Source organism: Arabidopsis lyrata, assembly GCF_000004255.2.
Source record: "Arabidopsis lyrata subsp. lyrata unplaced genomic scaffold ARALYscaffold_8, whole genome shotgun sequence".
NCBI lineage: Eukaryota > Viridiplantae > Streptophyta > Magnoliopsida > Brassicales > Brassicaceae > Arabidopsis > Arabidopsis lyrata.
The window spans coordinates 22,307,755-22,333,220 of record NW_003302548.1 but is presented as its reverse complement, the minus strand read 5'-3'; the positions used below and the strand labels follow the sequence as shown (position 1 = coordinate 22,333,220).

At 38.6% G+C, this 25,466-nt stretch overlaps 6 protein-coding genes across 9 annotated transcripts; 2 read left to right on the top strand and 4 right to left on the bottom strand.

Moving 5' to 3' along the window:
* Positions 1–333: 333 nt before the first annotated feature.
* LOC9302778 (casein kinase II subunit alpha-1) lies at positions 334–2,794 on the bottom strand. The gene is made up of 10 exons (XM_021028951.1): positions 2,464–2,794; positions 2,069–2,198; positions 1,791–1,985; positions 1,555–1,712; positions 1,378–1,468; positions 1,208–1,273; positions 1,046–1,128; positions 866–929; positions 720–788; positions 334–623 (listed from the first exon to the last, which is right to left on the bottom strand). The coding sequence occupies exons 1-10, from the start codon at positions 2,751–2,753 to the stop codon at positions 564–566; spliced, it is 1,206 nt and encodes a 401-aa protein (XP_020884610.1). The 5' UTR covers positions 2,754–2,794; the 3' UTR covers positions 334–563.
* Positions 2,795–3,703: 909 nt separating this feature from the next.
* LOC9301081 (BTB/POZ domain-containing protein At5g67385) lies at positions 3,704–6,839 on the top strand. 2 transcript variants are annotated; one of them, XM_021028946.1, is made up of 6 exons: positions 3,704–3,907; positions 4,019–4,171; positions 4,299–4,368; positions 4,472–5,086; positions 5,212–5,739; positions 6,137–6,839. In XM_021028946.1, the coding sequence occupies exons 2-6, from the start codon at positions 4,116–4,118 to the stop codon at positions 6,680–6,682; spliced, it is 1,815 nt and encodes a 604-aa protein (XP_020884605.1). In that variant the 5' UTR covers positions 3,704–3,907; positions 4,019–4,115; the 3' UTR covers positions 6,683–6,839. The 2 variants fall into 2 exon arrangements, with proteins under 2 accessions (XP_020884605.1, XP_002866705.1); XM_002866659.2 differs by having other exon boundaries at positions 3,704–4,171.
* A 605-nt stretch (positions 6,840–7,444) lies between these two features.
* On the bottom strand, positions 7,445–9,270 carry LOC9302777. 2 transcript variants are annotated; one of them, XM_021022119.1, is made up of 3 exons: positions 8,547–9,270; positions 8,203–8,372; positions 7,445–8,110 (listed from the first exon to the last, which is right to left on the bottom strand). In XM_021022119.1, the coding sequence occupies exons 2-3, from the start codon at positions 8,281–8,283 to the stop codon at positions 7,667–7,669; spliced, it is 525 nt and encodes a 174-aa protein (XP_020877778.1). In that variant the 5' UTR covers positions 8,284–8,372; positions 8,547–9,270; the 3' UTR covers positions 7,445–7,666. The 2 variants fall into 2 exon arrangements, with proteins under 2 accessions (XP_020877778.1, XP_002865005.1); XM_002864959.2 differs by having other exon boundaries at positions 8,866–9,269.
* Positions 9,271–13,212: 3,942 nt separating this feature from the next.
* On the top strand, positions 13,213–14,826 carry LOC9301080 (peroxidase 73). Its single transcript, XM_002866658.2, has 4 exons — positions 13,213–13,532; positions 13,607–13,807; positions 13,949–14,114; positions 14,240–14,826. Exons 1-4 carry the CDS (start codon positions 13,317–13,319, stop codon positions 14,644–14,646), a joined length of 990 nt encoding a protein of 329 aa, XP_002866704.1. The 5' UTR covers positions 13,213–13,316; the 3' UTR covers positions 14,647–14,826.
* On the bottom strand, positions 14,790–16,422 carry LOC9301079. Of its 2 annotated transcripts, none has more exons than XM_021015444.1 (2): positions 16,283–16,422; positions 14,790–15,885 (listed from the first exon to the last, which is right to left on the bottom strand). In XM_021015444.1, the coding sequence occupies exon 2, from the start codon at positions 15,864–15,866 to the stop codon at positions 14,925–14,927; it is 942 nt and encodes a 313-aa protein (XP_020871103.1). In that variant the 5' UTR covers positions 15,867–15,885; positions 16,283–16,422; the 3' UTR covers positions 14,790–14,924. The 2 variants fall into 2 exon arrangements, with proteins under 2 accessions (XP_020871103.1, XP_020871104.1); XM_021015445.1 differs by having other exon boundaries at positions 14,790–15,887; positions 16,286–16,422.
* Positions 16,423–16,520: 98 nt separating this feature from the next.
* LOC9301078 (scarecrow-like protein 32) lies at positions 16,521–18,461 on the bottom strand. The gene is made up of 2 exons (XM_002864957.2): positions 17,189–18,461; positions 16,521–17,031 (listed from the first exon to the last, which is right to left on the bottom strand). The coding sequence occupies exons 1-2, from the start codon at positions 18,247–18,249 to the stop codon at positions 16,632–16,634; spliced, it is 1,461 nt and encodes a 486-aa protein (XP_002865003.2). The 5' UTR covers positions 18,250–18,461; the 3' UTR covers positions 16,521–16,631.
* Positions 18,462–25,466: the final 7,005 nt, after the last annotated feature.

Below are 25,466 nucleotides of genomic sequence, written 5' to 3'. Positions count from 1 at the left end.
TATGCATAGAAGAAGCAAAGGGGACAAGAATTTTTGTGATTAAAAATGCAATGGAAGGATTGGCACGGGTTCTTCTTATACGAGATTGTGTCTACTTGGTGGGTTATATGCCTTCTGTGTTTACCTTTTTACACAAGTATGCTGCTTCGGTTTGTCAGAGACAGAGTAAGAAGACAAATGTAAATGATATGATTGCTTAAAGATAAGTTTTTGGGTTTGATGATTAAGTGATAAAACTTGGAACATTACTTCTCTATCCTTTAGCAGATGAGACATATTTTGTTTTTCTTTATCTACAGAGCAATATACAGTATTCCTTTTTTTGATATTATGTATGGGAAACATCCATTTCATTTAACCAGAAAACATGGCGGGAAAGCTCGAACATTTCGTGTACCAATACATACTTGAATAATAACATTTATGTATAAGAGGTTTCAGACATTTGAAGTCAGGACAAATTTGTTGGACAGAAGAAACATCATCTTGATATAAGAATACTTGAAGAAAAGATGAACAATACCATCATCATCACCAGAAAGTTCAAAGACAGATCTCTGTGTTCATTGACTTCTCATTCTGCTGGTTTCTGCTGCCCTAACTTGGGCGAAGTAAGCGTGTGCCTGTCATCAAATCAACAAAGTATATTGATTTACCTAATATCTGATTAGAAACAAAAACAAAGGCTTCTTATTTGTTTTCTAAAGCATACAACGTACCATGGCTTCTTTTGCAGTTAATCTATCTTGATGATCATACCGAAGTAGCTTGTCGAGGAAATCAATCGCCTACACGGTTTATGAAAAAACCCGTTAGAACCCAACTAAATCATTTTCTATACAAGGACACAAGAAAAGATATAAACCTCTGGTGAAACCAAATGCTGATTGTCTGCGTTGATGAATTTGGACCAAGGTTTCCTGCTATGCCTGTAGGTTGAGTTCCATTAAAACCAGAGAATGATACAAAACTATCCTTAGCTTCAGCTCATTACATGCAAATTAGAAGCTCAGAGATTACAACATAATGTTGAATATTCACGTACCGCCCAACAAGTGCTTCGAGTTGTGGGTCAAGTTCTAACTGGTACTTGTTCAGATAAGCATTCAATTCGTCAGTCCCAATCACCTGTGAATAAGAAGGAGAGTTCATGATAACAATGGAAACGGAGATCTGCAAAAATTCTAGATACTGAATTGTAATATACCTTGGCAATTTTCACTAGCTGATCCTGATTGTCATGGCCGTAGAAGAAAGGTTCCTTACGGAATATCTAATATGGTGAATGAGGAAAAATTAGGTAATAATTAGATCACCACAATTTCATTTCTCAGAAAAAAAAAGTAAAGTCTTCCAAATGTTATATCATGAACTCACCATCCCAGCAAACATACAACCAAGACTCCACATATCCAATGAATAGTCATAGTCTTGCAAGTCCACGAGAAGTTCAGGTCCCTTAAAGTATCTGATACACATTAGGAGAGATAAACATCAGAGTGAAGCTTGGCAACAGCGAAAAAATGAAATAAAGGGTATGAAGTAAAACCATACCTTGAAGCAACACGGACATTATACTCTTTTCCAGGGTGGTAAAACTCAGCAAGACCCCAATCTATAAGACGAAGCTTACGCAGCTCATGGTCAATCATAACATTGTGAGGCTTGACGTCTCTGTGCATTATTCCTTGTGAATGACAGAAGTCCAGTGCCTGCAACAAGTAGTCTTATAAAATGTGAGTATGAAGTCAAATGGAATACTTTTAATCCAACCAATATCAGATGTTTACCTTCAAAAGCTCATAGATATAGTAACGAATGTCGTAATCAGTCAACGTAGGATACAAAACTTTAAAGTCTGTGCTGTTAACATATTCAAAAATCAAGCTTGGAGTTTTCGAATGTTGATCTCTAACAACATCAAGCAGCTTGACAATATTTGGCCCACCGCAAAGGTTCTGAAGTATCTTAATCTCTCTTCTTATCTACGAAAAAAGGATCATAAAATTCAAGAAACAACCTCAATTATCCAAACTAATCAAACCCAAAACATTGAAAACCAATTCACCTTCTTTTTCTTAACAGGTTTGAGGATTTTGATTATACACTTGTCCTTGCTGTTCACATTTATACCCTCGAAAACTTCGCTATATTTTCCACGCCCTACCTTCCTTACTACCTCATAATCATCTTGCTCCCTGAGAGAGCAAAGAACAAGATCAACACTTTAACTAAAACATCACTGCTTTACACCATAACAGACGAACTATAAGCAAAACAAAAAATCAAAACTCATCAATAGAGATAAAAGTAAAGTTTCTTCTATATTAGCTGCATCAATTTCATCAGATTAGCTTCATCAAGAAGCAAGCTGAAATCAAATTCAATACAAACCCTAAAAAAATCGATTATATTTCTTTACCAACTACCAATTCAGCTAATTCTAGGGTTTAACAATCTTACCCCCATTGAACAATGAGTGACTCGTAATCCCAATAATCCTTAGGTCGAATCACGTTAACGTCGGTGTAAACACGAGCTTTCGACATCGCCCGCGTCTGGTTAGAATCAGAGATCTCGACGAGAGAATCTGGATCGATCGTAGTACTACCGGAAACGTCCGAGACAGCTTTCGCTGTGGGAGTGACGATAGATAAGCGTAGGATAGGAGAGTGCGCCAACGGCGCACGTAAGGTTAAGACGGCGCACAAGAGACGTCGAAGAGGAGATTCGAAGAAGAGCGTATCTATCATTCACTATCGAAGAGGAGATTATGATTTCTTTTTGTTTTCCTTTTTTTTTCGTTTGCGCCAACTAAATTTACCAAAAAGGCCTGACAAACCATTATGGGCTTTATGGCCCAATATAAATGAAATATGGATTGTATTTCGATCGGTGGGTCTTTAAATTATGGTGCTAATTCTCAAGAAAATCTCTGCAATAATGGGCAAGAAAAAGGTGGAAACTTTCTATTTGTGGTGTCCCCACGATTCAAGATTAAGAAGGGGCTGCGACAAAGCCATTTAAAGATTGATCAGACTCCTATCACTATCAATGGGTTTTCCGACAAATGTAACAGCTAATTGGTCGTAGTCTTACATACGCCCGAAGATTACGCTAATGGTTGTTTTAGGAGTTGAGGCATTTGATGGATGCAGAGACTCAATGTATAGTGTGGAGTCTACAATTGTTAACATCAGATTGCAAAATGCTATTGATCTTGAAGTGGTTGAATTGGTTAACGATAATGACTCTTGATTCCAATGTTGAGGACTCCAAGGAAGATTTTGTCGTCTTTACTCTCATTTAGCTGACCAAGCCATGAAAACAAACAACTAGAGGTAAATAACTCAGATTCATGTATCATTTTCTGTTTTTATTGTTCGCAACTATTTGAAAATTTTGAATTTTTCGTTGAGGACGTCTTATATTATTCAAGAGACACAATTAATTGCAAGATTGAGTTGAGTCTCAATCAAAATGTTGAGGCATATAGTGACTTCAATTATCAGAAAGAAAAAAAAGGAAGAATTTAAAGATGATAAGACTCTTTGTAGGGACAAAGATCATATCATTCATGTTCTGTCACAAAGCCAAGATTCTGCAGCTTACTTATACTTCTTCACTCTCTTTTCCTTTACCATTAAACCAATTTATAGCTAACATTATATTATATTTGTATGAGATATATACATATGTGGAGAGGAATCAATACTCTTTTATTTAAGTTGGAATTATTAGTTTTGGTCCAAAGATGTGTGTCTGATCAACTTGGACTCTTGTGAATTTTTAAACCAATCCATTACCACACACACTCCCTCCTTAGAGCTTAGACTGACTCTCTATCTTGTACTATCCATGAGAATTACATAACTACCCTGTTCTGTTTTGTTCATTGCTCTTGGTGGTAAGGGTAGTTTGTGGTTTTCTTTGTTTGGAGAATTTGAGTTCTATTTTTCTGTTTGGTCACAATTATTAGAGGAAGAAGCTCATTTGGTTGATCTTATTCTCCCTTTAGTACGTTACGGCACGTCTTCTTCATGAGAAGGACTTGAAATAGTGTTCCATGGTGAATTTCTTGAGTGAAAAGAAACTGCGAGCTAAGTGTTCGTAATATGTCAGCAAAGAAGAAAGATCTTTTGTCTTCAGCCATGAAGAGAACCAGTGAATGGTTCTTTATTCTCTTCATAAGATTATTTTGTTTCTCAATCTATTTTTCTTTCCAGTTCTGAAGTAGAAATCGTTTCTCTTTTGCTGTGATTAAACATAAAAATCCACTCTTTATTACATCGTTTCAGGATCTCTTCTCAAGAAGTTTCTAGTGATGTCACCGTTCATGTAGGAGAAGCTTCTTTTTCACTGCACAAGGTAGATTCTAGATCTATATTTAGCGATCAATCTCTATGATGTTAAACCAATGTGATGATCACATTCTTGCCGATTCGGTTTCCTTTCTCTCTGAATCTTGCAGTTTCCACTCTTGTCAAAATGTGGGTTTATCAAGAAACTTGTGTCGGAATCAAACAAAGATTCAGATTCCACCGTTATCAATATAACAGATATCCCAGGAGGCTCTGAAGCATTCGAGCTAGCGGCTAAGTTCTGCTACGGAATTAACTTTGATATGAGTACAGAGAACATTGCCATGCTGCGATGTGCAGCAGAGTATCTAGAGATGACAGAGGAACACTCTGTGGAAAATCTCGTTGTAAGAGCCGAATCTTACTTGGATGAAGTAGCTCTCAAGAGCTTATCGAGTTCGATCACTGTCTTGCACAAATCAGAGGAATTGTTGCCCATTGCTGAAAGAGTAAAACTTGTGAGCCGTTGCATCGATGCAATTGCTTATATGACTTGTCAGGAGAGCCAATTTTGCAGTCCTTCCTCCAGTAATAGTGGTAACAATGAGGTTGTGGTTCAGCAGCAGAGCAAGCAGCCTGTGGTTGATTGGTGGGCTGAAGACTTAACGGTCCTTAGGATTGATTTGTTTCAACGTGTCCTGATCGCGATGATGGCTAGAGGGTTTAAGCAGTATGGACTTGGTCCAGTGCTTATGCTCTATGCTCAGAAATCTCTTCGAGGGTTGGTGAGTTTCCTGCAAACACACATACCATTTTGGTTCGGTTGATGAGTCTCTTCTTTTGTTGAAGTTCTAGGGACAAAGAATGATCCATAAAAAGTTGTTTTCTTTCTTTTCTTTACAAAATGCAGGAAATTTTCGGGAAAGGTATGAAGAAGATTGAACCAAAACAAGAACACGAGAAAAGAGTGATTCTTGAAACAATCGTAAGCCTTCTTCCTCGAGAGAAAAATGCAATGTCGGTTAGCTTTCTCTCTATGCTTCTACGTGCAGCAATATTCCTTGAAACAACGGTTGCTTGTAGACTTGACTTGGAAAAGAGAATGGGATTACAATTAGGACAAGCCGTGCTCGACGATCTCTTGATTCCTTCTTATTCATTCACTGGAGATCACTCTTTGTTTGATACTGACACTGTTCAACGCATTCTCATGAATTATCTTGAGTTTGAAGTTGAAGGAGTCCGCTTAAGCAATAACGGTGTTGATCTTGCTGGTGATATGGAACGTGTTGGTAAACTGTTGGAGAATTATATGGCTGAAATTGCATCTGATAGAAATGTGAGCTTGCAGAAATTCATCAGTTTAGCTGAACTTATTCCTGAACAGTCTAGGGTTACTGAAGATGGGATGTATCGAGCCGTCGACATCTACCTTAAGGTAATATTAAGTTAGTAAAGATCTATATTCATTTGCACTCTATATTGATCAAATACTGAATCCGTTTTGAGGGATGACTACAAAATCTGGTAAATATTCGACTTTTACAGGAAGTGGTCCTGAAACTGATAGATACTTAGCATTTTCATAAAATTATGGCAACTAATTTCCTGAAACTGATCAAGACTTATCACTTGCAAAAAAATGATGGCAACCCACTTCCTGAAACAGATATGTCTTGTGTTTAAGGAAACTAGTTACCCTTTTTTTTTTTTTGTATAACCCAAAACTCAAGAGTTAAAACCTCACTTGAGATCTTGTGGTTAAGGAGATGATCAAGTTCCCATTATCTTAAGAGATTTTGAAAATTTAAGAGATATCGGGTGAACACTTGCAGGCGCATCCAAATATGAGTGATGTTGAGAGGAAGAAAGTATGCAGCTTAATGGATTGCCAAAAACTATCACGAGAAGCTTGCGCTCATGCAGCTCAGAACGATCGTCTTCCTGTTCAGACCATTGTTCAAGTCCTTTACTACGAGCAACAACGTCTACGAGGAGAAGTCACTAACGATTCAGATTCTCCAGCCCCACCACCACCTCCACCAGCAGCTGTTCTTCCTCCCAAACTCAGCTCCTACACCGACGAACTCTCCAAGCTGAAACGCGAAAACCAGGACTTGAAGCTCGAACTTCTCAAAATGAAAATGAAGCTTAAAGAGTTTGAGAAAGAGAGTGAGAAGAAATCGTCATCATCAACTATCAGCACCAATCCAAGTTCACCAATCTCAACTGCTTCCATGGGTAAGCCTCCATTACCAAGAAAATCATTCATAAACTCTGTTTCAAAGAAACTCGGAAAGCTAAACCCTTTTGGCATCACACCATACAACGGTAGAGGCAGAACGAAACCACCAAAAGATCGGAGACACTCTATTTCTTGAAAACCATATTTTACACACATATAAGTATGTTTAATTTTTGCTGGAACTTTTAAGTTCTGATTCAAGGATTTTTTTTTCTACTTATCAACATTTGATATTTTTGTGTGTTTATGATGTTTGTTTGTACATAAAGCTGGTAATATTTTTTCAAGAAATATTCTAAAATAGCTTGAAAGTAAGTTTTAGCTCCAAGAGTATCACAATCTTGAAAGAAAAATAAATTCCATACATATTATTATGTGAAGCTTTATGAAAAGAAAGTAGAACATAAAATATGGTATTTTTGCTAATAAATGTATAAAACTTTATCTGTGGAACTTATCACTTGTATGACTCATAAGTTATGAGTATAGATCATAGATTCAGAGAATTTGGGATTCTAAAGCTGATAATGATCAAACAAGATCGTGGGGTCATGTATGAAAAACTAATAGTAGTAACTTTTCATTTTCAATATTTTTGGAAATTAGAAAAAAGTATATATAAATCAGGATTAAAACAGGGGAAGTAGGTGATGCTTGAAGCCTAAAGGGAACATGCCAGCAGATAGTGCATGTTCTTGTCCCATAACTAATTCATCATTGGCCCCTTTTATAACTTCTCCTCTATTATTATTATTTCTTATTCATAATAATTCAATTTTGCTTACCCAAAAAAAAAAAATTCAAGTTCATTATCTTCTTCTTTTTTTGTGCATTTTATAGCTAAAGATCGAACCTTATATAGATATTTTGAGCTCTAGAATAATTATTAATGTTCATCTTCAGAAACAATAACACATTAATATTGATTTTATTTACAAGAACCCTAAAAAGAACTAGTAAAGAAGAAAATTACTGATAAGCATTAAATAAAAAGGAAAAAAATCACCTGATAAGAGGCATGATAAAACAATCTCATCAGAAAATAAAAATTAAACTACTAAATTGGAAAAAGAGATGCAAATCTATTTCAGAATACAGTTAAAATTAATATTATTTATTATCAAATAACATTCAAGGTCAATGCTTGAAGCCATGGCTGCTTCTGATGCTTCATCATTCTTTCTTGCCTCACTTGTTCTTCAAGATTGTTGTTATTGTTATTACTTGATCCTGTCGAAGACGAAGAGAAACTCCGGCGACCGGAATTTAAATTTCCGTCCATCATCTCCGGCAAAGAGTTCTTTTTCTTCTTCTTGTTCATCCTCATCAATTCATCACCACCGTAACACGACGGACCTAGAGTTAACTCGATCTCACTCTCATCCATAATCTCTATATTATTACCACCGGAGAAATTCGCCGGCCGGTCAATCTCATGGTCAACTCTTCTGATGAATGTTCCTAGACCTGAGTTTACATGATTATTCTTGGTAGTAAATTTGTTAATCTCCATGTTCTTCATCAATATCTTCTGAACTTGATATAATCTATGAAGTTCATATACCTGAAAATGCATTAATTAAAAACCATATATTAATTTTAACATGTAACATATATATGACGTGAAATGTGTAATATATGGATTCTAATTATTACCTGTTGCTTGAAAGTTTCTTCATGTTTAAGCATAGCCATTTTCATGCACTGCTTATCGTACGGATTAAGAAGCTTCTCCATGTTTGACGTTCCAAGAGATTAGGATTTTATTTCATCAAGATCTCAAGGAGATTTGATATGACGAACTTCGAACTTTGTTTTGTAATAACCTGTGAAATTTGAAAGTTGTTAGGGACAGGAAAAAAAAATAAAAAAATTGTCTGCTAGGATCGGTTTAGATTCTGCAATTTTTAGCCACTAATGCTAATAAATCTGAGCACACATGCACAAAAATATCTTCATATATCTATACATACAAAATTTCATAACAATATATATCGTACTTTGAAAACCAATTTGGTGGTTCATGTTCTTTCCCTTAGACGCATGTCAATCTTGTCTTTTCATTAATAAAGAGTCTTTTACATTCTTATGGACTTTTGTGGTTTTCACAGTAAGAATTGATGTCAAGTTTGGTGGGAATAATAATAGAGCTGTTCAGTCTAAAATGAACAAAACCCAATCTGAAAATTGAACTGAATTATATTTTGGTTCAAAAAATTTAGTATCCGAAAAAGCAAAAACTAATATATAATACAAGTTGATGAAGAAATAAAATCAAATTAAGAAGAGATAATAAGTAGTGGTGTTATCATTACTGACCTGGAACCAATTTGGTTTAGAAGCTGATTATACGATGGAAGAAGATGATGAAGGAAATTAAAGGAGTTTTTTTTAAGAAGGGAATAATGAGCTTGAGAAGGAGATGATTATGATGAGCTTAGAGAAGAGATATGGATTGGTGCGTCACATTGTTCGTAGTTATATATACTGCAGATAAATTATTTAAAAAGAAGTTATCTAATTTAATGATTATAAAAACAAGGTTTAAGTAATCATTTGTTTAAACATATTAATTAATCTCTCTCACACACATATCACAAGAACCAAAGTGATTGTTGCAAACTCATGCCCAAACAAAACAAGTGTGTCTTTAGCCAATAGCCTTCTTCTAAGAAATATGCCATATGCCTCCTCTTCAGACAGCTCCAGCAAAGCTTTACTTACATTAATCCATATAATAATATCTAAATAAGTCTACATGTAAGTATATATGTCTACATAATCGTGTACATGGATACATGCTTGACAGATGAGACAATACTAGATTCAATTTCAGATCCATCACATATTCACATAATTAAATTCATCCATAGAATAATAATATTCATGGCTTGAGGGGGTTTATGATTCATGGTTTTTATATTGGTGGTTGAAATTTTATATTTATATCATCATTATGAATACCGAAATTGTTTTGGAGTTTTTCGTTGAGCACTTGAGCTTTATTTTTTTGGTAAAATCTCCCGAATGTGTGTGTGTATATATTGTCAAATAAATGTGAATTTAGTGCTTGTTGGAGACTTTATATCTTATAAACTTTATAATAATAAATAATATATGATTGGGCTCTATAATAATTATGATTAAGATATAATATAGACCAACGGGGAACATCTTATATCTTGCTGAGCTTGAATCACATGCAACCCAGACTAACAAATCAACAAACCCAGTTGTCTTAATAAATGTATTATACAAAGAAGAAGTATGATTAGTAAAAATTTGTAGATATTCTAAAATAATTAGGAGAGACTTTTTAGAGAATAATTTGGTATTTAGGGAGAGAGAGCGAATCAGAATCTACGAATAGGTGGCATGTCGTGGGTCCTGCAAGTATGGGGGAGAAAGAGATCTTAGCCGTTGGATTTTGTTAAGGATGTCCTTTCGAACTGTTCAAAAGTCTTAAAAACTGACCCAACAGGATCTGATCTCCACCGTATCTACTATCTACAAAAACACACATAAAAGTGACCAAATAATTCTTCTATAAGTAATTATCACATTTATTTTTAGTATTGTTTATATGAAGAAGTTTTTCTGATTAAATGTTCCTGGACCAACTTTTTGTTCTACATTAGAATTTTATTATCTCGTTGAGTTTGCATGTTATGTCAAATTTAAATTAATAATACAAGACATGGCTTTAATTAGAGTTGGCCGTTTTGTGTTGATTTTATCGTCTATATAAAGTCAATTTCTTATGTAATGTGTAACGGGAACAATGTCAAATCCTTTACAACTCACTAATCATAATTATATGTTAAGGAATGATTTAGGAAATAAAACTATAGATAAAGTAGCAAAAATGTCAGAAGTCTAGTATTTATATATTTCTATTCATTAATCATTATGTTTATTTATACAAAACTTGAGCTACAAATTTTTTTTTCTTTTTTTTGCCTATCAAAATTTCAATGAAATTATTTCATGGTGTTAACATATATCCATAACAATAAAACAAGTTATAATCGTAATCTCTTAGATCTCTTCACAAAAAATATGTGGGAATTAGCTAACATGTTGAGTTGAAATTAGATTTAAACCTAGCCACTAACTCTCTATCTCTCATTTCATTTTGTCAACTCCATGTATCAAATTTATCGTTATTTACTAATGTATAACCATCTGTTATGTTAACTAGAAAAACATGTGACAACTAGCTACCAATTTTATCTCTATAATTACCCAAATAAACTAAAGAAAAAAACGTGCTTGGAAATGTGGATGTGAGAGAGAGAGAGAGGCACGCGTTGCCGGAGAGAGGAGCGGCAATGGCATAGAGCCGTGGGTCCGATCGACGCCCGCGTTTGTGGAGTGCTCATTCCTTCCTCGGAAATTGTGGACAACAATTATTTATACTTTTGGAATGGCCAAATAATAGAATAAAATGTGGATCAGACCCAACAAAATTAGATGTAAATGAACGATCGAGAGTTGTGAAGATCGAGTGTCTTCCGTAGGTTCTTGAAGCAAGCGAGACTCTGACTTCTGCAGTAATGTTTTGTCCCTCCTCCTCCGCTACGATCACGCGCTTTATAGTTTATACGATCCCTTTTGTTTTTTTTTACTTAGTCTCTTTCAATTTAAATTAACGATGAAAAAAAAAAAAAAAAACGATACCATATTTTTGCGAGTCTATGATGTTGTAGTCTATACGCATGGATATGTGTGTGTGTTCATACATGCGTTTCTTTGATTGCTTTGAAATTTCTTATTCGTTGAAATATATAAACACAAAAATCCATGCGAAATTGTATACATGCTAATCTGTATACATAGCGTTAACATTTATTAACATATAGTTTGATTTTGTTGTATACATTTATATATATTAAGAAATTTCATACTCAGGATTTTGTTGTATTGTGAAACTTCTATCTAAGTATTTCTTATCTAAGATTGTGGTATCCAAAATATAAATGATGAAACTTTTTAGTGGTTCTCTCTTACCGGATTATGAAGCTTAGGATTTCTGACTTTTAAGCAAATTGTCATCTTTAGAGGAGGATTTGTTATTCGTTGGTTGGTTGGAGAATCTTCGTTACATTCTTGTAAAGATTTTCTCACAGATAGGATGTCTTGTTGGTTTATTATGTGTCTATTTGTCGAGTTTAATTTGCTTAAGTTCATTTTTTGTGGCATGTATTTTCCTATTACTCTTATCTTTTGCCTCTTAGTATAGTACTTTTTTTTGGACAAATCCTCTTAGACCATCCATCTCTAATGGTCATTTTTGGGTAAATGTCTTTAAATTTTTTAATAATTAATTTTAATGTGATTTATTGTTGAGTGTCTTTAAAGATTGTGAAAGTGTCTCTAAGTAGATATTTTAGTCATTTTTCACACATTTTAAAGACACCCATCACCAAATCATATTAAATTTAATTATTAAAAAAATTAAAGACACTCATGAAAACATAACCAATGTAGATAGCTTTAGTATAGTACTTTGCTTTTTTTTATATAGGATATTAAATTTCGGAAAAATTTAATGTTTTCCGCCGGCATATGTTGTAATCCTCCAAATATCCACCATGGTAATTCTAATCTTAACCGGATGACAAAAAGAAAAAAAAAAGGAAATGGATAGGAGAATTTCGTTTTGAGACATGTTGAGAAAATCAAGGGTCACGGCCATCTGAATTTCTGAACCTCGGGTCCCCATTTCATAATCACGAGCTTGATTATGATTATTGATTGATTATTGAAAAGTAAGATAAGTTGAAAAAAAAAAAAAACAAGATGATTAAACAAGTGATTTTTTCAAGTTCACTAACACTAAGGGTAATTATGATGACCAATGGGTGACATCTCGATTTCCTAAAACGTCCTTATTTTTACTGAGTTTTTTTATAAACCAACTCTCTTTCACTTTTTTCTTATTCCCTCTTTTATTTATAAAATCAATTAAATATTAAGTTTTTCAATTGTTAAGGAAACTGATCGCCTATCAGGCATTTTTCACATCCCCTGTAAGCTCATCTGATCAAAACTTATGCAAGAAAAAAAAAAAAAAAAAAAAAACTCAAAACTTGACATCAAAATCAGTAAATGGACATGAATGAATTTTCTTATATCGATATAAAATTACAATACTTTTTGGTCACCCAGTCCTATATATTCAAAAAAAATTGTGTTGCTATTTTTGCTCTGCACAAAGGTCACGTTTGGGAGTATCTTCTCCCTTCTTAAATTCTCCAAGTGTCAAATGGCATGTTTCTTGTTGCTTGATGACCCTTTTAGATTGCCTGAGACTGAGATGACCCACCGATTATGTATTTCTTATTACGTTAACTTACCCTTTTGAGAGTACCTTCTATGTCCATGGGCCTGAATACACGGAACACGACAAAGCCCATAAAAGTCAAATTTCCCAAGTTGGCCCAAAACAGAAAGATACTACTACTAGAGTACTAGTACGTAGACATTCTACAAAGTCAACGATTAAATTTTCAAATTCTTTTACTAATTCAAATGCCAATTTACTTGGGGAAGCAACTCGTCGGCCATCACCAAGAACGTGGCTCCAAGTTACATATATGATTCGGCCGAATTTTGAATACTTCTTCAAAACATATATAATTTTTCTAAACCATATTATTGATAAAGTCTATTTCACCATTCCTATAAATATCATTCAATAGTTTCTTCATTTCTCACAACTCAGACAATCTCTCGCCTAAACACAAGAACTTCCAATTCCCGAAAAAATGGCGCGGTTTGGTCTGGTTCTAGTCGTGGCTCTTAGCATCACCATCTCTATGCTCCCGGACACAACCACTGCTCAGCTCAAAACAAATTTCTACGGGAAATCATGTCCAAATGTTGAAAAAATCGTGAAACAAGTCGTTAACCAGAAAATCAAACAGACCTTCGTCACCATCCCAGCTACTCTCCGTCTCTTCTTCCACGATTGCTTCGTCAATGTAACGCTCAAACTTTTGTTGGTTTTTTATGTTTGAAACCTATGATATGATGATTTAAATTTTTTTGTATGTAGGGATGTGATGCATCGGTCATGATTCAGTCAACGCCTAACAACAAAGCCGAGAAGGATCATCCAGACAATCTTTCTTTGGCCGGAGATGGATTTGACGTTGTGATCAAAGCCAAGAAAGCTATTGACGCTATCCCAAGTTGCAAAAACAAAGTCTCTTGTGCTGATATTCTTACTTTAGCCACCCGAGATGTTGTTGTCGCCGTAAGTTATAGATTTAAATTTTTTTCCAATCATAGAAAATGTTTTTGGGAAATTCTAGGTCAAAAACACAGAACTTTATAGTTGCTATCAATACAACAATGTTAAATTTAGTTTTTTTTTTTTTTTCTTGGATGTGTTTAGGCCGGAGGACCGTCTTACACGGTGGAGCTCGGAAGGTTTGATGGTTTGGTGTCGACTGCGGCTAGCGTTAACGGAAACTTGCCAGGACCAAATTTCAAAGTTACAGAACTTAACGCGCTTTTTGCGAAAAACAAACTTACCCAAGAGGACATGATCGCTCTTTCAGGTAATGATTAAACAAGCTTTTTGCGAAAAAAAACTCGATTTGTTTAGAAATAAAACCACTTATATATATCTCCAAAATGGATATAAATTATAATCTAAGCTATTAAAATTTTCCAAACAATGCAGCGGCTCACACACTTGGATTCGCTCATTGTGGCAAAGTGTTCAACAGAATCTACAACTTCAACCGCACACACTCCGTTGACCCAACTATAAACAAAGCCTACGCTAAAGAACTACAGTTGGCTTGCCCCAAGAAAGTTGACCCAAGAATCGCCATCAACATGGACCCAACCACTCCAAGAAAGTTCGACAACATTTACTTCAAGAATCTGCAACAAGGCAAGGGACTCTTCACTTCCGACCAAGTTCTCTTTACCGATGGTCGCTCAAGGCCCACCGTTAACGATTGGGCCAAGGACCCTGTTGCTTTCAACAAGGCTTTTGTAACCGCTATGACCAAACTCGGCCGCGTTGGTGTTAAGACTAGACGCAACGGTAACATCCGTCGTGACTGTGGCGCCTTTAACTGATTTTCCTTTTTGGGTTTTGTTTTCGAGATTTGTTTCTTGACGTGTTATGAGTTTTTGTTGTTGTTTTCTGTTTGTTTCTGCTTCTTGTATTTTTGAAAACCATTAACAAATTTAAACCGTTGTTTTATTTCTTTTGGCTGTAATATTAATAATGATCTTATTTCTATTAAACTTGTTTAACAAATCCAACCTAAGCATACAAAATCAACACAAACCAAGACATATATACACAAAACCTAAAGATGTTCAAAACAAACTCTGTAAAGGAAGAATCTGATCTATCTATTTAAAGAGTTAGTAGCTTGTCTGAATCTGCAGGCGATCTTCTCAAGCTTTGCAGGCCAATCTCCCCCGAGTATCGACGGATTTAACTCCATAGCTACTTGAAAATCTACCAGAGAAGATGCTGGTGAAGCGTTACTTGAAGAACATACTTCTCTTTGGCGGCTACTAGACCTTGAAGCTGCTAATTCAAGACATGGTTTGATCAATCTCTTCAAGAAAACATCCAACCCTGCGTTTAACGTGTTGGCAAACCCAACCGAAACCTCTAATCCTTGCTCCATAAACCCCGAGTCATCTTCGAGTTTCTTCTTTAAAGAAACCGAATCAGGAAGCTCACCAGAGGAGCAACAACATGTGCCTATACGATGTTGTTTCTCTATAACATCTCTAAGATTAACACCAAAAGGAGCTTCAATAGGTTGACTTCTCCAACATCGAATCAATTGGTCAACTTCTTCACCATTTTCCATTAACCATTGTTGTCTACCACTAGAAGAAACAACCTCAGTGATTAGACTTTTACCTTTGCTAACATTACTATCTTTAAACCTCCGTTGAGTCCTTCCTTTACGAGGCGATTTAGGAAGGTCTTTGCACAAAGATTGGAAACTAAGACTTGTCTCAAAAACTCCATATAATTGCTTCTTCTTCTTCTCTGAATCTACTACACCATTCTTTATCAACGGAGGTGTCTTTGAAGAGAGACATACGTTCTTAAGAATCCCTCTTAGCAAAGCGTTGTGTAGACTTATATTCTCCCTCTTCACCGTCGCAATGATTAGCTTATCGAAATCAGATTTGCTGATTTTCAAACTCAAGAATTTCGATAAGAGATTAAGGTAGCTCTCAGTTTTGGCCCGACCAATCCTCTTCTCAATCTGAGATTTTAACACTGCTATGTCTGTTCTAACGGCATGATGCTGACTCGTTGGCATTTGGGTCCCTCGAATTTCCCTATAAAACAAAAAAAAAATACTGAATCTGCATTCTCGTATAAGTCAAATCACGAGTGAATAAGGTCAACGCAAGCTGCGATATACCAAAAAATGTCGAATTTAGATCCGAATTACAAAACCCAGATTGTAATTCGTCGGAATAAGTAATTTTTTCAACTTCATTCGATAATTAACAATTCATGTAATCCCCCGAACGAGAACTCACACATGAACACTGTGAACAGTAAACCTACCAATATATAAAAAATAAAATCCCAGTTTCGATTCCCGAGAGAAATCCAAACAACAACAACAGCAAAAGTTTAGAATTCTCAGTCATGAATAGTGAAACTTGAATTCTTTCCACAGATTACCAGATTCGGAAAATTCACAGAGAACTCGAAAAGTTAACTAACCTTTGTGAAGAAGACCAAAGAATCGAACAGTAATGAACTCGATTTTAATCGCGACTTGTAGTGGAAAAAAAAGAAGAAGAAGGATTTTGAGGAAATTTAGACGAATGTAGATCGCATTTTCTAATTTCTTTTTGTTTTTTTAAGAAGCTTCTGCTTTGAAAGAGTCAACGTTTAGTCAACGCGGCACGTGCAAAATTTCACACAGCTGGAGAGTTTGCTAACGGACCAATCACGTTACTTGGTTTGCTAAATAAAAGAGTTTGAAAGTCAGCACATTCAGACACAACGGGTCCGGTCAGGTTAAAATTCCCTACACTACTAATCCTTAATTAAGATAAGATAAGCATCATTATATAAGATCAGCAGCAACCCCATTAATTGGTGCCCAAGCCGATGCAAACACAACACTATGTCCCTTCCACGTCAGCACAAAACGTTCCACGTCATCATCGTCCTCAACATCTTCCTTCATTCCCCAACCGGTGGCGTGTTCCTCCAGCATTGTTTTAACCTCCGTCCCCGCCCTCTCGCCGAACCCAACTCCGGCAAACTTAGCTTCCCTCATCCGCTCGAACCACCGGCTCTTCAGCTCCAATCTCTCCACCCTCTCGGCACCTTCCTTGGCTACTATGTTATCTATCTTCCAACTTATATCTGCCTCGTACCACTGCCTATGCTCGCTGCCGCGTGTCAAAAACATGTCGGCGGTTTCGTAAGGAATCCACATGTAATTGTAGAGAGACCGTAACCTGAACATTTTAACACACATTTTACTCACATGTATCACTTTCATATGTTAGTCTCATTGAAATATTGCGTCATTTTCTTTTTGTAATGGGATCTTAAGGTCAAACATTCGTCTTTAGGTTTAAATTTTGAAATATAACCAAAAAAAGAAAGAAAAACCTGGAGATAAAGTTAGTCGAGGTGAAATCCGAGTCTTCGTCAATTAGGGTTACGATCGTTGGGTTTAGATCTCGAAGTTCTTTCAATAAAACTGATCGGAGAGGATTCGAAGTTAAGGTTTCGTCGGGGATGTAATGAAGCATCATGTGGCAGTTAACGACGAGAGCTTCATTGAAGACGAATGGGTCGATTCGTAGTTGTTCGATAAGGGAGGAGAGGCCGTCGGAGTAAGAAGAAGAGATGATTCTAAACTCCATTGCTATGTTACGTGTTGTCGCGAAGTTTACTAGCTTTGAACCCAGCTCTTCGTAGGAGATTCCGAGCAACGGTGGCGGATGAGATTCGGCGTCGGAAGCAATGACAGTGAGTTTGAGAAGCGGAGGGGGTTGTTTGTGGAGTTTGTTTGCCATGGAGTCTATAAGAGTAGGGATTTGCATGCAGTGAGTCAAACTTAAGTCAACGATGTGAACAGAGGAATAACCTTCGACGGCGTCAAGGATTGCGGCGTTCGCGGCTATGAATCCGAAACGGTGCCACGGCGTTAAGTCGACAAACTCAGCGAGCTCTATGACGGAGAACCGGTGTAGCATTTTCTGGGAGACGGAAGCGGTAGCAGCCAGTGATAGAAACGCGAACGCAGGGCTTTTGGAGGCGGCGCGTGAGATTAACGCGCGGAGGAAGGAGGAAGCGAGTCTCTGAGTTGAGTCTCCGTCGGGTGAAGCGAGGTTGTTGAGCACCCAAATGATCTGTTGAGCCAACGTGGCGTCGTTTGATTCGATGGCCTTTGCGCAATGGAGGAGAAGCTGCTCCATGCAGTTGGCATCGCCGCATAGAGATTTGGAAGAAGAGAAACCAGGCCAAATGGGTCGGGTCGGGTTTATAATTTGGGTTGTGTTCATAATTGGACGTTGGAGATGGGAATGAGAAAAAACAGAGGAGGAAGAAGAAGAAGGCAGACAAGCAATGCGAATAATAATAAATGCAAATGAGAGCTTTTGAAGAAAACAAAGAAAGAGGATGAGAGAGTGTTGAAGGCAAGAAGGAAGAAAGAGACGAGACATATTGACTAGTACCTTATCAATATGAAACGCACCGTTCTAATACTCAAAACGAGACAAAACCGTAGATGTATAGGTACAGCTTTTTTGCTGGTCATGTGTGCTTTCATTTTCGTTTCTCTGGGTCTTAATTTATGTAGGTGTTGATATGTCTGAAATAGCTAAAATTTAGGTTATAGTAGTCTTCTGCATTTATGCTGGTATATATCTCTATATATGGACAAAATATTTAAAGTTTAAACCATTCGTAAAAGTTTGTACATTTTTCTTACCTGGTCTTTCCCTCCAAGTTCTCGTAACGTTCCATATATAGATATTTGTTACTTCCTATCAGTTTAAGGGTGCAAATGGTTGCCTAAAATTAAATGGTTGAAAGAGTTGAATGAGCATTCATCTAATTTTTTACCATTTGAGATGAATAAGTTGAAAAAATGGTTCAACCCATTCAACTCAAAAAAATGGAAAAATGAACTAATTATAAAGAAAATTTGTTCAACTTGTTCATCTCCTATTTCGCAGAGGAATGAGTTGAATACTATTCAATCTTTTTTTTCTTTAACTCAATTTTTCTAATTTTTCATCCATATGCAACCATTTGCACCCTAAATAATTAATGGAGTAAAACAACTTTTGCTTATAAACCGTCTAAACTATTTTGGCCAAAAAAAAAAAAAAACAGTCTAAAACTATTTTTCTTTTTTAAAACATGTGGCAAACTCCCTGCAAGGCTGCAACACTGTTTTGTCGTGTAAACTTTATGGTCCACTAATTTAAATATCTTTTTTTTTTTTGTCAATCAGACACCATATATTAATTCACGGAATAAGACTTTATTCTAGAGAGAGCCAATCAGGGACCGTCGAACTTACATGGGAAAAACAGAACCCGCGATTTCTTGCACATTTCGCAAGATAATCGGCGGAGGTATTACCACTACGGGAGATATGCTTAAGACTGAAAGTAGTAAAACGATCCCTATAATATGCAAAGTCTTTCAATTCTGTAGAAAACGTAGGCCACTCTTCAGGAGCACCAGTCATAGCCAATAGGTCAGAACAATCCGTCTGAATGAGGATGCTCGTCAATGGGATTGCCACTAAGCACTTCATCGTCCATAAAAGAGTATCCAGTTCCGCATGAAGGGGAGAAAGACTTCTACGCAAGCCTTTTAATCCCAAGTGTAGAAGTCGTCCTCCTTGATAAACAAGCCACCCGTGTCCACTCCTAGTCTCCGTCCCGAGCCAAGATCCATCAATATAGCAAACCGGGCAATCCTCTGGAGATGGCGGCTCATGCGTACTAGTTACCAGCCCGGCCTGGGGGTCTTCTCTCTGATTTGCTCGCCTCCACGCGCCTTCCTCCTGAGTTGCAAGATCTAGCGTTTCCTGAAGTGGGACGCTTAAATTCTCAAAAATCTTTCGATTGCGCGCCTTCCAAATATACCACATAATCCATGGGAATACTCTTAGGCTCTCTTCATCCGCCCCCACCTCTTTACCCCGCCAATACAGATAATCTAAGTTATTGTAGAGTGACGCCGAGGGAAACAGCGTTGGGGAAGATGGAATGTTGGAGAGAGCCCAGACTTGTCTAGCAGGAGGACATTCAAAGATCAGGTGGTTGATTGATTCTTCTTCTGCACCACATCTTGAACATCCTTTATCTCTACCGATATGGCGATAAAATAGTCGTTGGCTCGAAGCCAAACAACCAGAGACACATTGCCACACGAAATGCTTTAATTTTTGCGTAGTTTTTAATTTCCAAGCTTGCGCCTTTAGTGTCGTAACACTAGGTCCCTGAGAAGGGTGGTCGCAAACAGGGCGAGAAATGCTTCTCGCGACCTCGTAACCAGTTTTGACGGTGTAATTACCCGACTTCGTCATTGTCCAACAATATCCATCACTCGAGACAATACGACTCGGTTTGATCCCTAATATAAGGGTAATTTCCTCTGGGGGAAAAAGTTCCCGGAGACGATCCATCTTCCACTGTTTAGACCCAAAATCAATTAAGGTATTAACGTAAGCCAAGGGGTCTCTCTCCATCGATAATCCCCTAGGTGGGCGTGCCGGAGTTTCTGGTATCCAAGGGTCTGTCCAAATGCATGTACCGAAGCCCGAGCCAATGGTCTTACGGATTCCATATTTAAGAACGTCCTTGGCGGCCAGCATGCTTCTCCAACCATACGACGGACGATTGGAGACAGTGATCTCTAACGGGCTAGAGTACCGAAAGTATCGTCCTTTAAGAACCCTACTAAGGAGAGAATCTGGAAATCGTAGTAATCTCCATAATTGCTTCGCCAAGAGTGCGAGATTAAAATCTTCCAAGGACCTAAATCCAAGCCCTCCGTCTGATAATTGGGTACAAAGTTGGTCCCAAGCTATCCAGTGAATTCCACGGCTTTCTGCTTTATTACTCCACCAAAAATTGACAATTGCACTAGTAAGCTTAGAGCATATTGCTTTTGGCAGTAGGAAGCACGACATAACGTATGTCGGAAGAGCTTGTGCCTGTGATTTGATTAGGACTTCTTTTCCGCCTTTAGAGAGGAATTTAGACGACCACGAGTTTACTCTAGATTGTAGTCTATCTCTCACAAACGCAAAGACCTGAGCTTTGGATCCATGGATTTTTTCAGGGAGGCCTAAATAAGTTCCCATCCCGCCTTCACGTGAAATCCCAAGAATTGTTTTGATTTCCTGCCGGACCGGGGGTGGGACCTCGTTACCGAACATAATAGATGATTTATTCAGATTAACCTCTTGTCCAGATGCCCCGCCATATGAGCGGATGATGTCAATAACTTCTCTACTCTGGTCCACATTGGCCTGGCAGAAAAATAGGCTATCATCAGCAAATAGGAGATGTGAGACTCGAGGGCTCGCATGAGAAATCCGAAGCCCCTGAATTTTGCCTTCTCTTTCAGCCTTTCTGATCTGAGCGATAAGTGCTTCCGTACACAAGATAAAAAGGTACGGAGAAATTGGGTCTCCTTGACGAATCCCTCGGGTTGGTCTAATCCGGCCTTTTGGATCGCCATTAATCAAAATCCGATATGACACTGAGGTAATGCATTGCATTATCCAATCTATCCAACGAATGTTGAATCCCATCTTTTCCATCAAGGCTCGGAGGAACCCCCATTCCACCCTATCGTAGGCCTTACTCATATCCGTTTTTAGAGCCATAAACTTCTTTCGATTTGCCGGATTAGAACGAAGAGCATGGAAGTTTTCTTGCGCTATCAGGATATTATCAGTAATTAATCTACCTGCAACGAATGCAGATTGCGTCTCGGATATTAACTCCGGAAGGAATCTCTTTAGCCGAAGGCTTAAGATTTTTAAAATAACCTTATAGCTTACATTACATAAGCTAATAGGACGAAAACCTGACATTACACGCGGTCTTTCCCCTTTAGGGATAAGACATATACTGGTCTCATTCAGCTTCCCGTCAAAAATTCCGGAGCTAAAGAAATTCTTCACCATATTGGTGAGATCGCCTTTTATGACTTCCCAAAACCGTTGGAAAAAAAGAGCAGTCATCCCGTCTGGGCCTGGGGCCTTAGTCGGATTCAAGGTGAATAAGGCGCGCTTGACTTCTTCTTCGGTGACTTCTTTAACTAAGAACTCATTCATAGCTGGGGTAACCGATGGTGAGATGTCTCGGAGAGCGGATACTGGATCCATCGGGTTCGATGAAGTAAATAGGTTTTCAAAATAATCCACTGCGACTCTTTCGATACCATCTTCATTATCTATCCACGTCTCATTATCATCTAGAATGCCTAAAATCTTGTTCTTCGCCCTTCGTTGTTTCGTCATAGCGTGAAAATATTTTGTATTTTTATCACCCAGCGCTAGCCAATTTTGGCGACTCTTTTGGTACCAAAATATTTCTTCCTCGGTGTAGGCATCGCTCAATTGCTTTTTGAGCTCCCGAAGTTCATCCAAAGATGCATTGTCATCCGCGTAATTTTCTTCAATTTTGTCATGAAGTTCCTTGATGAGTACCTCAGAGTTGGTTCGTGTTGATTTCTTCCAGATGGAGATAACTCGTTTGCAGTTTTGGATTTTTTTCATTAAGGGTCGGTCAGCTCGACCACTCTCTCCATTCCATCCTTCCAATACTGCTTCGGTAAGGCCCGGTTTCCCAATCCATCTTTTATCAAACATGAATTTTCGCGAGGGCTTCCTCGGACTTGATTGTATAGATGCAAGGAGTGGTCTATGATCCGAACCCCACATCTTTAAGTACTCCACATTAGTGTGAGAAAAAATATTGTGCCATTCTTCATTGCCCATAGCTCTATCTAGTCGACATCGAATCTTACCATTTGTCCGTTGTCCAATCCATGAAAATTGATTTCCATGAAAGGGAAAATCAATAAGTCCACACGAATGGATCATAGCACGGAATGGTAGAAAGGAGGCTTCAGAACGTTTTTTTCCTCCTCTTTTTTCGTGGTTACCTGTTATCTCATTAAAGTCTCCAATAATAAACCAAGCTTCGGGTCTAGAGACACCGATACGCATTAGTCGTTCCCAAACATATTCTCTATTTGAGACAACAGGATCACCATAAATAAATGTCATAAAGACCCGGTTGCCATTAATAATAGTCTCGATATCGATTAACCGGTCATCTAACAATAAAAACTTAACCGGGAAATCGTTCGAATACATTAAAGCTAAACCACCACTTAAACCCTCCGGTTCCACAGTTTGGAGGTTATCAAAACCTAGATCTACTTGCACATCTTGCAGATACAATTTTGCATTCTTCGTTTCTGATAAAAATAAAAAACCTGGCGAGTACATCCTATTCAACTCTACCAGTCGGCGCCGAGTATCTTTTGCTCCCGCCCCTTGACAGTTCCAAGCTATAGTCCTCATGCTGGCGGGTCGGGGGAGATCCGGGGCTCCTCCTCACCGTTTTTAGGCTTCATGGCCTTAGTAGCTTTCTTCTTGTTGTCCTTATCCTTTTTATTCTTGGTTGAAACCGCCTCATTCTGAGGGATGTTTGTACCGGAACTTGGTGGAGTCGCTTCAATTGGGCTAGGCGCCGCTCTCTTCTTCGGCGAAGCTTTTCCTCCAAACAACTTTAATTTTCTTGAAGCCGCAATGCCGATTTTTGGGCTTGGGGGACCTGCTTTTTGGGCTCGGCCTTGCTTGCATCAGAGGTCCCACCAACTTCAATTGGGCCTGCCTCCTCACAACCTGGCCCATCAGTCCGATTGTTGCATCTTGTCTTCCTTTCCTTCATCGGAGATCTAGCACGCTTACTAGAAGGAGACTGGGAGGTCGCCGGAGTCGCCATCCGCCGGTGAGAGATGGGAGCAATTTGCTCAGAGACAGTCCTCTCAGAGCTACCACCGTCAAGTAACCCCTCCGATTCACCACCCAACAGATCCTCGCCAAGCAGATCGTCATTATCAAGCAGTCCATCGAGAATCATTTCCTGCTCTAGCTCCTGCATCAATCTGACATCCTCCTCTGTTATCTCTTCCTCATGACCCACCTCCTCCTCAGCGAGGTTCTCCCAGTCAGAGGGGATTGAACCGCCCTCTTGGGTGCACTGGATCTCTAAATTCTCCTCTTGAGCCCTGTCTTGATTGTCGTCCTCCGCCCAATCTGACGTCTCGTTGTACTCTTCCGCCCAATCCACCAAACCGTCATCCTCCTCAACCCATTCCTCGCCGTCATTGACAGCCTCCTTAGCAACATCCGCAATGGTCTCCGTCCCCGTTTCTGTAGCCGGGGTGAGAACTAGTGGAGCTTGTTGGGTCGGGTTTTCTTGTAGCAGAGGAGGAGGAACTTCTCGCATCTCGTTGACGCCGCCTTTCCCGGATCCAGATCCAAATTCGAAGTCAGCAGGGACTGGAGTTGCAGCTTCCGCAGCGTCATCATCGTCCTCAATCATTGGATCATCGTTAACCACAATCATTTTGCCTTTCCCTTTTTCAGTAGCCGCGATATTAGTACCACACCCCGCCGGGAAATCTCGATGAGCCATCGAATCTCTAACAGAACGGCTTCCCTGGTGCCGAGGAGGTCTCCGCGAGCTTCTCCACATCTCAAGACTTGGTTCGTCTCTTGAGGGTGATCTGATTCGAAGGGGAGATTCTCTTCGCCGCGAGGCTGACCTAAGACCATCTTGGTTCTTTCGGTGATCTTCACCTCTTCGGTGATCTTCCTCATTCCTCCTTCTCGAGCCCGAGGATGATTGAATCGAGGTCTCCCTGTGACGGGGATTGTTCTCATTACTTTTATCAGACTCCACCCCTATGCGATGCCACACCGGAGTCCGGTTTTCGTCGAGCCGAGGGACTTCCTTAGTTTGATAGAGGTTTCTTCTCACTTGTCGGGAAACAGGTGGATTGCTTCTTTGAGAGGGGTTGTTAGTTGCTCTGCTGGACCGTTCAGAGCCAGATCTGCGTCCCGATTCATCAGCAACGCCATTTCTTTCTTCTCTGCTTCTGTCCCTAACTCGAAGCTCTCTCTCTCTCGTCCCACCAGAGCCGCGATTCACGTCAAGCCTACGTCCCTCAAAAGCTAAGTGTCCACCTCTCTGTTCTTTGTTTAGCTTCTTTTGGTGGTCTGAGAGATGAGGACAGTCACGCTCTTCATGTGAAATCATGTGGCATGTGAAGCAGTATCGGAAGAGCTTCTCATAGGTGAGAGTTACCATCACTTCTTCTCCATTATCAGTGATGACCTTTTTTTTGAATTTCAGAGGCTTAGTGACGTTAACACCTACAAGGACTCTGGCATCATTGACATCCACTTCCTCGACACGCCCGATAGCTTCACCGATGCCTCGAAACGCCTCTTCCACCCAACACCTCAGGGGAAGGTCTCTAATCTTCACCCAGAATGAGACAAAACTCAGGAGATCTTCCTGGAAGTTCAATTCCCACCTCTCAAGTGAGAACGTCCATTTGTTGAAGTGACAAGGCCTCTTCTTCAGGATCTTCTGAAGCTCTTCCTCAGATTCGAAGTTGAAGTGGAAACGACCGTTCCCCAAGTCATATCCACGAGCCCTGCCTTCCACGTCCCATATGCCTGCACTTGGCATAAAAGCCAGAAAAGCCTCCATGCTGCGTCCATTGGTATGAAAGACACGGCCAACAACAGTTAGCCGGAACCTGTTCATGAGAGCTTCATTATCCAGCGTAGGAAGCTGAATCGGTTCATCCTCCTCAGATGAAG